Genomic DNA, 13,147 nt, shown 5'->3' with positions numbered 1-13,147 from the left:
TTAATAATGGTATCTACTAAGAGCATTCCTCTATGACCCATGTCTCCTTTCACCTCTGGTCACAACACAGTGGCATATATCAAATTGTACCGTGTTTTTAATAAAATGTTACTGTTTTTCATCTATAGTGTTTTTCATTCTTTTCTATTATATTTATATCACTTCATAACTGAACTAAGTGCTTCGGTGAATTTCCCCAAAAAATTGAGTAGCCAAACCCCCTTTCTTCCTCTCCACGTTTTGAGCAACTTCGTCTTGTTGCTTTCAATTTTTTGAGTGACTCCACTCTGATTCTTCTGGACCCCGGCCGTAAATTATGACGGCTCCCTTACCGTTGCGAGCCATCGAACTCTCCGCGAAAGCACCAGGGGCACAAGAAACCCATGTCAACGCTACGTTCATTTTCAAGAAAGGATGGGGCGATGAAACTAAGAGTTTCTCCGTCACCGTAACGTAAGGAGTAATTCTCCAACCCTGAAACGCGTCTAAATTATTTCAAATCCAACAAGATTGCCCACCAACTATCAATTTAGAATCCGTTGAATTGACCTTTAATTACGATAAATAGGCTTTCATCAAGATATGTGAATAAATTTCCTTTATTAAATGTTCGGTACATCTAAAAATACCGTAAATTATATGCGTGTGTGCTTTTAGCGTCTACACATGTCTGTGCAGTCTAACATTAGACATAAAATAAATAGAAAAGTTATAAATTATTTTTTTAAAAGTTAACAGTTGCAAATACATAAGTTGTAGGTCTCGGGTTCTGGCAAAATAAATATCTCACATAACTTACTAAAATTACTGGTAGTAATGACATGCCCAGTGTTACTTCGCGTATTTTGTCGGTAAAATGCAAAACAATGTGCGCCTTGGAGACAGCTATTCGGACTTGCAAACTTTCAAAGTAGTGATTTGGTGTATCACTTGTAGGGCGCGTTTTAAAACTAAAAGAGTAAATAAAGTTAAGATAACTTTAATTTTCTTCTTATTAACACAGGGATGGCGGCCATTGTCAATTTTAAATGTCGTTAGAATATATCGGTTTTTTGTTTCACTATTTTTGTATCATATTTTGCACGGTGGCCTGTGATGTTTTTATTCTTGACTTAAACGGGGAATGATTTAACATTTTCAAACGGAACTTTGAAGCAAAAGTGAAATTCTTTGTATTTTTAGGTGCATACTACATTAAGGTGGCCTTTGAAAGGAATTGCGTTCCGAAAATTTTTCGGGGCACGTCATGACTTTCTGAAGGGTTATGAAAATGCAATCGCTTTTGAATTGTACATATGTACCTCAAAGGACCAGCGGCTGTAACTATTGGCGAGTCTTTCAGTGTGTGTTTTTGTTTTATGTATCAATGAAGTTTCTTGTTTTGCTTCCCGAAGCATATCAAATACACAGTATTGAGCTTGTCAGCTCTGCCTGTACATGCAGACTGCACTTTTATCGTTGTCGTGTGAATTCTGATCCGTAGTAGAATTCTAATGTGAACAATAGCAATGTATTGTACACGTATAGACGCCGCTCTGTTGATCATCTAAATATAGGTGTTTCAACATGCTTTGGGAAGTAGAACAAGAATTTGGGGTTGATACACAAAACATAAAAGTAGCTAACAATCATCAAAAGTCACAGCTACAGTGCCTTTAACTGTCAATCGAATGTCGGACTCAGTTTCCATCGCTTAGATCACCGTCCTTCCCAAGATGCATCATATAGAAAAGCATGCCGGGATCGTTATACTCTAGTCGGTGGAGGCGTGGGTTCCTTCGTACCCTACTGATCACGCCATTTGCATTCACTCTCAGGTAGTGATACCTTTGTTGGTTCTGGTCCAGGTGGTTCCACACCTCGCTGTCCCTTATTGAAAAGATACCGTTACCCTCATAGTCAATCCTGAACTTCAGCAATTCCGCATCGTTGGCGGAGACGTTGTTTGGTGGGAAGATATCGCCATCCGGACTTTTTTTGAAAGCCTACCCAGTGTAAAAAGGAAAATGGAAAGAATAAGATCTACTGCCTACAGGACGGAATAACGTCTTTTGCCTAAAATAAAGCGTAACTGGTGAAAGACTGTCGCACTTGAGAACAAAGTCATGTGTTGTCGTATCTGGCATAGATGCTCCATAAGAGGTGGACTACCAGAATTCAGGCATACAATTATCATTAAACTTATAATTTTAACTATTTTTTTCGAGTTGGTATCAAAGGCACGCGTTTCCCCTTCAAATTTATTTTCCATTCGTTTGAATCTTTGTGTGAATGCGACACCGATGGCAACCTTTGGGCTTACATTTTGAACCCCCCCCCCTCCCCCTACCACTGGCCGACCCAACAGAGAATACAACAAGCCTCTGAACTGGTCAAGGAAGCGAAGCATAGCCTCTGTAATGGTGTTGTGAAATAAGGTTATTGTTGTTTTCAAACGACTCATGAAAATCTCTGATTGGCACGAACAAAGGCAGATTAAAGCCATTCGTTTCTGACTGTCCATTGTGTCTAAATATGCATCTCGCCAGAGTATGTTGACCTGGGGCTTATAGCTCAAAGCCGAGTTGCGAGACCCACAGCTCGGATAATTTTAGCCAAGAGTGTTGGCCCCGGGTGGGTAACTCCATGGCTAATAGTACGGAGGGGCTCCGCACGAACATGGAAACCCAAACTGTTGTGATACCAGTTTTGAGCAAAAAAACCCACCCTTTCTGATACCTAGTTGTGGAAACGCAGCTATCTCTTGGCGGGGTAGCGTGAGTTGCTATGTGAGTGGCGGGGTTGACCTTTGACCCGCATAGCAACTCACGCTACCCTGCCAACAGATAGCTGCGTTTCCAATACCATACGTATACAGATACGACTCACTCGCCTTGCGTACCAGGGGTACCAACAGTCAAACCGACAGATCGGAAATATTGATGGTAGATCTGGGATGTAGATACATGGGTTTCCAGTGTTGACAGTATGATTTTTTAACAAATGTCAGTTTGTGTTTAAAACCCGACCCTTTCTCAAACCAACACCTCGTGAAAAGTATACCCTTTCTGATACCAAACAGCGCAAAAAAACGACCCCTTTCGCGCGGACCCTCCCCGTATAGCCATCTATGGGAGTTACCCCCCCCCCCGGGGTGTTGGCGAATGACAGATTACGTAAAAGTACGTTGAAAACGCCATGGCAAGCTCTCAGTAGTAAATGTCGCTTTCTTGGCTGTAAGGCTGCATTCACACACACCTCTGAGGGGGGGGGGGGAGAGTCCAAAAATGTTGTCTGATTTTTCCAAATCCCCCCTAATAAACTCAAAGTGCATTCAAGTGCCCCCTTCTCACACTCTATAATTTTGGAATCCCCCCTCTGGGGGACTGGACAGAAATTACAAGGGGAAGGCCAGTGTTTTTTTTTGGGGGGGGGCAAGCATTTTTGAAAGGTCACGACATTTTACGCATTCCTTTGAGGGAGGGTCACCACTTTTTGCGCAACTATTAGAAGGTAAGATTTGGTGATATAGTGTTTCGTCCAAAATATCAAATCTTCATACACGGGAGTCTATTGGGCAAACTATTAATACTTTTCGCCTAAAAACAAACTATATCTGTACATTCATATGATTATATTCGATACAAAATATGTAAATGTACTGTGATTGGGGTGGGGGTAAAAGTGCATGTGTGTGCAAGAAATTTGATTTTCGGATTTCATGATAAATGTTGATTCACTACAGATGGTAGTCTATACATAACTATGAACAATTTTTTCCAATATAATACTAGCAATATCTGTGCATTTATAGACTTTGATAATTGATTAAAATGTACTTGATTAGAACGGGGTGGTTACAAATTTACATGTAGATACGTTTCATCAAAAATTTTGATTCGCAATACATGGCAGTCTATGAAATAACTATGAATATTTTTTTACAACACTAAACTAGCTAAATCTGTGCTTTTATTAGTGTTTGGCAATTTATACAAATGTAGTTGATTAGAATGGGGTGTTTGGAAGTGAAGATGTGGACAACAAATATGATATCGGAATTTCACCAAAAAATATTGATTCACTTCTCATGGTAGTCTAGGGATAAATTATTAAATATTTTCCCAAACAAAACTTGCGGTCACATAAAGAATGCCCCCAAAACCGAACCTTGATATTTTCAAACCCCCGTCAATTTTCCCGCCCCCTCCGGAGCCTTGTTTGTGAATGCAGCTTAATCTTTCTTCTATACTTTTGTCAAAAACTTGGTTAAATTCCATAAACTATTGTAAAAGACAATATTTCGACGTGATTTTGCTCATGTATTACCTTTGCGACGATGATTTTGTTGTTCCCCTGTTGATAAGTTTTCAGCATGTACACATCGTGTCTACTTTTGCCGATACGTTCTCCTGGTATGCCCAACCATACATGTACTTCGTCTTGATTCTGGAGCTGTGATCTTTCCCTGGTCGTGTAAAATCTGAACAGAGCTGTGTGAGAAACAAGAAAAGCAATTTATGTTTCCTTTTGTTTCGTCAAACGAAATACCAGGTCTTGTGATGTCAACTTTTGTTATGGACTCTTTTATCTAATGTATGGTCCCCTGTAGAGTCTGTTCGTTACTCGTATCACAGACAAAAATAGAAACAGACTAGCAACGGGTATTGTTTAAGGCGTGAAGCGGTTACGTAACCCATCCTATGTTCGCCTCGCCTCAGGTTGCTCTCGCCTCTCTTTTCCGAAGAGTGCCGACCATGCATCCTTCGGTAATTTTCGGATTTTCGCCAATTGTTAAGCGAAAGTATGTTCGGCAAAGTTTGTGTTGTTGTTGTTGTCGTGTGGTGCTGAGCGGAATTGGCGTGCTGGCGAAAACGGGAGTGTTTTGAGCTTCAGGAAAGTGAGTTCTATCGTTTTAAAAATTCCTCTCATATTTTTATGAATATATAATGAGTGTGTTTGAACCAAATTTGAAAGTCTTTTATCGATACTGTCTGGTTTTACTCAATGGTTTACGGTCAGTCATACCGTCTTTTACACGTTTGTCGAGGAAGGACATGTTTATGAAACTGCTGGCAGGTTATGTTTTGATTGGCGTGAAGCAGTGTTTCTACCCTGAGAGCTCACAAAGTAACTATGGTTGCTACGCGACTGGCAGCACGATGCCATCTCATCGTATTTTTCGCATAATCTCGTGCAATTATCAACCACAAACAAAGTCTCTAAAAGTTTAACACCTTTGAAGCTCATTTTAATATGAAAAGGCAATAGTCTACCGAGACGACCATGGAACAAAAGGCATGCCGCGTTGCTAGTCTGTTTCTATATTTGTCTGTGCTCGTATTAGGTATGATGTACCTCTGGGACAGATATTCGGGCTCTAAAACTTTTAAAATATTTTCCGTTCTACCACTTGTGGGAGCTCATTTTAAAGCTTAAGGCGAAAATAAAGTTCTCACCTACTTAACTTTGTGAAAATCTGAAATTTATCCACCCCTATAAAGTTAACACAGGGAGGGCAGCCATTTTGATTTCATAGGCCTAAAGTAAAAGTCAGGTAAATTGTTTCTCTAGTGCCAAAATTTGACCTCAGTTTTTCATTCTTGATTCCGTAAAAGAGTGGTTTAAAGTTTGCTTGAGAAAACTTTGAGCACATGTTTAAATCTCCATTTTCGAGGCGCAAACTACCTTAAAAAAGTACTACGAACAAAAATCAAACTACAGAAAAACAAGGAAGTCAATCAATCAAATGTTTAATATAACTCACGCCGATTTAAAAAAAATGGGAGGAAGAACTCTTTGTAAAAGATGCTTTATTAATTGTTTATTTTGAGCACTTTAACTCTCTATTTTCTTTCAAAAGGTGAGTTTATACTGACGTGAGTGAAATCATTTTTTTCTGTTACTGCGTTGTGCGCCATGCGTGATTTTCATTTATTTCCTAAAGTATCGAATAATTTGTTTACGGACGAAAAACATAACTTGCGGCGGATGTGAAGGAGTCGGGTTGCTAAAAACGAACATGACTTTTCCTTCATCATAGCCAATTGATACCATACGTCCATTCTCTTTTTGCCTTCATCATATTAAAACAGAATTTAGCGAAGCATAGTTATGATGAATGTAAAAGTACGCTTTTCGTGGAATAAATGTTTACATGGTTTCCTTTCACACGATCAGCGTGTCACGTGTCTCGGCGGCTCCGGTGCAAAGGTGAACGAACTTGCTTACTGTTGAGTTTTTCGAGCCGTCCCCTAGCGTCCACCACCAAAGAGCCCTGGTCGAAAAAACTGACGGCTTCGTTCTTAACCCGCAGAAATCCGTCTCGCTGCTTACTGAGCATGGAGTGGATACGAATGTTATCACCATTGTTGGGCCACAGTATGAGCGATCGCTGTTGGGAAAGAAAACCGAAGGAAAACATGAATATAGCCAGGCATACACAGTAACATACAGATACATACAAGACATAACAAGAAATATATACTCAATGTAAAGACAAAATGACTGTGTACTAATTGGGAGATTCAGGCAACATCAGAAATGAAGACGAGTTAGAGAAGAGGCAATCTCTCTCTCTCTCTCTCTCTCTCTCTCTCTCTCTCTCTCTCTCTCTCTCTCTCTCTCTCTCTCATATATGAGGAATGAATTTTTGACCTATAAATAAGTGGACCAGTATTACACTGATCGAAATGTAGGTTCTATAACTTACAACTAAAGGTGCTGATGGTAAAGCAACCTCTCCCCGCTCTTCTTCGTTTGGTAATTGCTAGAAAACGAAAAGAAATGATTTAGGGCCCGTACATAATTAAACACACTGTATGGCATCGGCGTGAGAGGGCATTTTGACCCTCAAAATTTTGCAATCCTTTGCTGGAATCATGTTAAAACATTCACCTACTTTTATGACTGCCGAAAATTTATCTTTATCTTTCTCGACAGGAAAAATCAAGACAGTGTGACCTTAGCTGTTGGATCAAAATCTTCACGAAAAGCTGCGTATTGACATATGCAACGAAATTCACTTACAGGCTTAATTGGCTCAAAGAGACTTGGATAGATTTGAGTGCCGGCGATCTGTCCTGAAGATGCATACGCCATGGTCTTCAAGTTGGATAGGAATCGGTGAAAGAAATGACGGAACTGAAATTAACTTTCAAATAAACCCTAACTATAGACAGTGAAGCGGAGGATGACCGCGCCACTGTCTGTATGATAAACGTACTTTAAATGCGACTATGTGTGCGCTCACGTGTGATACACACCGACTTACATGCCCAAGGCGACTCAATACGCTGCAAAATTTGTCAGATGGTAAACTTTAAAGAGTTTTATCATGAAACTACACATCAGCAGAAACTGCCGATATCACCCGACTGGATTAAATACTAGTACACAATCCATATAACAGATGTGGTGGGGTGAGGGCAAATTAAACAGTCTTCGACGCTTCGGCCCTCTAATATTCAGTTGGCCGCTTGATCCATTTCGGTACGTAGCCCTACGTTTACAGTGCGAGTACTCGGCTATTGGTTTGGTCGCCTCCTTACTCACTATTTGGTTTTCGAAAAAAATGGTATGAAAAGAGAGAGAGCGGCAGAAGAAAGGGAAAGCAAAATAATCGAGGCAAATCCTTTGAATTGTGTTATGTCAAGTCAAAGTCGATGCTCATCTGTTTCATTGTCTGGCTTCCATCACCTCCATGGTCTTGGCAATGCTGACGAAGTCGGGTGTCTTTGAGAGTTGATTTAACGTTTGCTGGCAAGTTGGCGCCAAAATGGATCCCCCGACTCTCGAGTCCTATTTCTGGTAGTGTGTTTGTATATTCGCCGCGCTCCAAATAGGGACCACAGTCTCCTCTGATATCATATTGATCCATGAGTGTGTATTGCAGAGTACGGAGGCAGCGCAGCCAACAATCGAGTAATCGCCACATACACATAGGGCTACTTGATCGGCTGTGACTATTTGTGTACTCTCTTATATAAAAAAGCATTTTCTTGTTCTATTCTCCATATCACGTCAATATGTTCAACTTGTCAACACAAACTGTACATGACTATGACCTTGGACTAGTATTTAAAGACGTTTAAAGCAGAATAGATAGTAACAGGTTTATCATGACAACACATAATGGAAATACAATCTCAAGTCACTGCTGTTGCCGCCTCGTTCTCAATCTGGGTAAAATGAATATGAAATGCAAGCAAAGATATGCTTCCGTGTATCGGGCATACCGCATTGAAATGGTAAAGTGTATTATATAAACATGTGTTTGTTGAACCATAGATGTTAGAACAGCATACGGATCAGTGTTCCTACCTTCTAACAGTCGTTATGTCCCCACGTTGCTTGTGTGCTGTGCAGTTCACTGAAAGTGTCAAATTTTTGACTCCCAGGCTTAAGCATGTCGCATTTTATTAACATTTGGGGTAACACCGGAATGACGATTTGGAAAGTACGCGAGACATCTGAGACATCTCCTGCTGTCCTGCATGACATCACAACTTAGGCCCGTGCACGTGCCAATGCCTTTTGTCACCTCACTATTGAGGTGATGCAAATAGGTATATTTTTGTAGGCAATTAACTGTGTCATTGCTTTTCTTGCATACTGACTGCGAAATGGTTGTAATACTACTAAAAAATCTAAAGGTTTTTCTTTTCTTTTCCATTGAGGGATCATTGCAGGGCCACTTCTTATCCATCGCTTGATGTCTAGACACGACGCGACGAAACAGTATGTCAACAAGGCCATACTTTCACTCGACGCGACCGCATTAAGAGTCGCCGTAACTAGGTCAAGCGTAGACAACGGACCAATCATATAATGTGAAGAGGGTACACGTCATCACCAACACCTCACACTGATATATAGCAGTCCGCCAACGTACCGCCAGTCAGTCATTGTCTGGCCTTTCGAATCATAAAACAAATTGTCTTCGGGTACTCCGAGGTGAGGTTAGGAGGAACCATCGCGATATAAAAATCGTAAGGAACCGCTATAATTTTGTTTTTCATCGGGAAGTAAAATTCTTGTCTCATCGAAAAATCCAGAAGGAATGGGTGTGGTTCTCACGATGATCATAGCATGCTGGACGGTGCAGTTACGTTCCTTTGAAATGACTCCATTAAAAAAAATCACCGTCTTTTTAATCAAGTCTAGGATAACGAAACAAGTACCTCGTCTCGTTTCTCCTCCATACGATAGTAGGTTGTAAAATTAAAGGTACTAGCACTGTGAACATGGTGCATTGTGTCTAAGCTCCAAGGTTATTTTTGACAAAAGAAGTTAAGCTATAATAGTGGAGCTGAAGGCTGTCTACGGTTGAACACTGCATACTTAAACACAGCTTTGCCATGTGGGACAAGACTCTGAAATTACCCCATTTGGTCATACTGATAGATGGTGCAGCTTTAACTGTATCGTAAACGTTTTAAAACCTATGCAATGTGGACGTCTTGGCCTAAACGCCACTTAAAAGCAAAATGTCAAACAGTTCGATTCCGTTTGAATAAGAACAGAATCCCTCATTTGAACAAAACCTTAATTTCGAGAATGGCTGGGGTAATCGCTAGGAAAGGGTGGGAAAATCCATAAAATGCTAGTGGAGGGGGTGGCTGTATTAGACAACGGTAAAGAGGGGTCATATTCGTCCACAAAACGCAAAGGGGTAAATTCTTAATTTTTTCAAAATGTTACACAGCATGCAGTTAGAACGCTTTTCAGTGTACAAAACGATAATGAGAAATGAAAGTGATTCTCTAAATATTCTCATTCTTTGAGGATATATATATATATATATATATATATATATATATATATATATATATATATATATATATATATATATATATATATATATATATATATATATTTATATCTGTGTGTGTAGGTGTGTGTGTATGTGTGGGTGTGTGTGCTTGTGTGCACGGAATGTACTGCCAAGGATGTGACCGCTGATTGCGACATGGCTGTGACAGACACCGTCGAGGATCACAAATATTGATTGAAAAAGTGCTCAAAATTCATCCTAGCAATAGCATGGTTCGGAAATGTTTAACGTATTCTGAGGTAGTCAATTTTAAAACCATAATTGAGTTTTAGACAAATGTGCCGGTCCGGCCATGATAATTGAGCTCTTCCTCACCGCAACGCGGACTCGAAGTTTAGCTTATATACGGATCATGAGAAATTAGAACTGTGTACGCCAAAGTTAAAGAACAGTATTTGCTGAATCAGAGCTAAAATTACATCATAGACGAATCCGTCGTTTGCCTCCGAAATGAATGAGTGACTAATCCCTGAACAATGCCCACCTTTAGCGTAAGCTTATTATGCATGCGTGAGTCTCGGACAAAAGGGTACGCTTTAGGATGAGACAACGCCTTGTGGCCATAATTCCAACAAAACACGGTTACTTTCAATTGTGGACCAGGAGGACTTCGTACGATCATTTTCTAGCACTTTGTGATTACTACTGCATGCCAAGAAAGGAAAGAAACAGTTCTACAATGATATGTCTTTTCGAGCAATCGTCGTGGAAGTTTACTTCTTCAAAGTGTGAATCCATGACACGATTCTGAAGCAAGGTACATAACTTATCACCACTCTTCGCTTAACCGTTTGAAATTGAGAAAATCTCTACATCAGCACTCTCTATAATTAAGAAAAACTGTCGCTCTCTCTGGGTCTCCCTGTATGTATATATATATATATATATATATATATATATATATATATATATATATATATATATATATATATATATATATATATAAACAAACATACATCGATACATACATACATACATCCATACATACACACATCCATCCATCCATACACACATCCATACATACATACATACATACATACATACATACATACATACATACATACATACATACATCGATACATCAATACATCGATACATACATCCCATCATTAAAAACAAATTCGGTGATGCTGATGATAAAGTAACTGTAGACCTTCAGCATTGTCGTCTGAAAAAGTGTTTCACGGAAACTTGTTCAGCCTTATAAGATAACAGTTTGGCTCGAAAGGTAAGCAAACAAATTAAAGTATTTACCTGCTGAAGAAGGAAGCTAAACGATTTTATAAGTCTCATTAAGGGCTTTATGTTTTTGTATTTCATGGATGCTTCCAAGATATTGACCGTGTGAACCATTTGGCACTTTTAAAAGCAGCTTTCATTAAGAGGCGTTCCCTCAATGTTTGTAAGTTTGATTGTCTTTTCAATCGGAGCAGATCTCAGCTATAGTATGAATGGAAAGAGGGTTCGCAGTTTCAGCTTCCTTTACAGTGAAGAATGATGTCTGTCAAGGAGGCATTCTCTGAACACTTTTGTGGAATGTTTATATCGATGAGCTAGGTTCTCGTTTGTCAGCGTTAACATAGGTTGCACGTTCAGACGTAAAATTTTGAACATTCGATTTTCATAATTTAATTATCTTCAGTCCCCCAAGGCTTACAATACCTCATCTTTATGTGTACGGTCTGTGGTGTTAACATGACATCATTTATAATTGGAAAAAAGGGTTGTTATGATGTAAAGCCGAGAAATTTTAAACTGTTAAAGTTGCTTGAAATCTCTCTTAATGGCAGGACGTTTTCGTTTGTTAATAAATACTAATATATTGGTGCTTTATATGACGATGATAATATGAAAAGACATTGTGTTTGTTGTATGCTCGTGGTAACTTTATCTTCAGAAACTGCTCATTTTTCTACCAAATGAAGGTTAGATTTTTCCAGTCCTTTTGCACATATCTTTATTGATGTCACCTTAAGTCCACTTTCAAAAAACGTTAATCCAACAAACTCCGTGTGGTGTATAGCAATTGTTTAATTTTAAACCTCTCTGAGCATTATTGTGGATGTTTTCTGTATGTTGTGCATTCTGTATCGTCTGCTGGTAAATTAGAGCCATTCTCACAAACATTTATCAGACTGGGAAATATTAAATCCCCAGGCTCAGATTACAATATGGGTTGCTACGCTGATGACAACAAAACATTTTCGCAAGTCTTTCTTTTCAAAAGAATAAAGGATTCGATCATACTTACGGCATTTGTATACAGTCATAATGTTGGTGAAATCCCTTAGCTCATAATCGAGTCCCGAAAAGGCAACACACACTGAGAAATGCAAATAAGTCACTGAATGAGGAATTAAGAGATATCTTACATATACGCTGTGTAAAATAAGACATATCATTCATTATTCTGGAAATATATGGAAGTCAGAGGGCTAGACTACTAGTAAATGTCACGAGTTTCAAGTTTATAATCTCATAGCATTTCATACTGTTGAAACCAATGGCGAGTTCCACGGCTGGTTACAGTACGATGGCATTATGGTGATATCTATTCCGGCTTTAAGGTAGTATGTGCCAGAAAGAGAAAGACCCAAACGTTTTCTCAAACTTTCCTCAATGAAAACTAAAAATCAGGGGTCATCGTGCACGATGACCCCCGATTTCTGTGTTCAATGAGGACCCTGCATCATCATCAAAGTCAACGCAGGGCATGCCGTACCGTATTGCACATAAATTAATTCTGTAATGTTCTTTACTTGGTAAGATTTTTTCGAGTACAGTCGTCGCATAATTACATCAATTTCTTATATACTTAGCAAGACACAATTTCTAACTCGTTGTTGTATAAATACAGTGTCGACAGGGTGGTGTACTGGTATGTACCATGACAATGTGTCGCGCCCGCATGGTATGGTATTTATGACAATATTGTGGTCTCGTATAACTAACATTTGTGCAATAATTTTATGAAAATATTGGTCCTGATGGATGGGCTTTTACGCTTTCGTAAGGATGTGTGCAAATAAAAAAATCATGTACTGCAGATTAACGTTTCCTAAACAGAACATTAGACTTACGGGTTATCTGTTCAAACAAAATTCTGTAGTGCCAAAAAGGAATATCAGATATAGTAAATCAGGCATGAATCACAATTAAGGGGGCGCTGGACGAAACACAGCGTATTTTGCTTAAAACTCACTTTTTTGCAAATATTTATTCAATTTTAATTAATTTGTTAACCAAAGATTAAATATTGGTTAGGTTCACCTTTTAGGTTGTCAAGCAGTCGTAACTTGCTTGATAAAGAAGTGTTACTTTATGCAAATGTAT

General features: G+C 39.1%; 1 protein-coding gene across 1 annotated transcript; it reads right to left on the bottom strand.

Annotated features, from left to right (window-relative positions):
- Positions 1 to 583: 583 nt before the first annotated feature.
- LOC139119165 (uncharacterized) lies at positions 584 to 8,825 on the bottom strand. Its single transcript, XM_070682831.1, has 6 exons — positions 8,302 to 8,825; positions 7,009 to 7,083; positions 6,692 to 6,748; positions 6,211 to 6,373; positions 4,309 to 4,472; positions 584 to 1,985 (listed from the first exon to the last, which is right to left on the bottom strand). Exons 2-6 carry the CDS (start codon positions 7,078 to 7,080, stop codon positions 1,680 to 1,682), a joined length of 762 nt encoding a protein of 253 aa, XP_070538932.1. The 5' UTR covers positions 7,081 to 7,083; positions 8,302 to 8,825; the 3' UTR covers positions 584 to 1,679.
- Positions 8,826 to 13,147: the final 4,322 nt, after the last annotated feature.

Source organism: Ptychodera flava, chromosome 19, assembly GCF_041260155.1.
Source record: "Ptychodera flava strain L36383 chromosome 19, AS_Pfla_20210202, whole genome shotgun sequence".
In the NCBI taxonomy this organism is placed as follows: domain Eukaryota; kingdom Metazoa; phylum Hemichordata; class Enteropneusta; family Ptychoderidae; genus Ptychodera; species Ptychodera flava.
The sequence above is the reverse complement of the archived record's forward strand: the minus strand, read 5'-3'. Positions and strand labels throughout refer to the sequence as shown.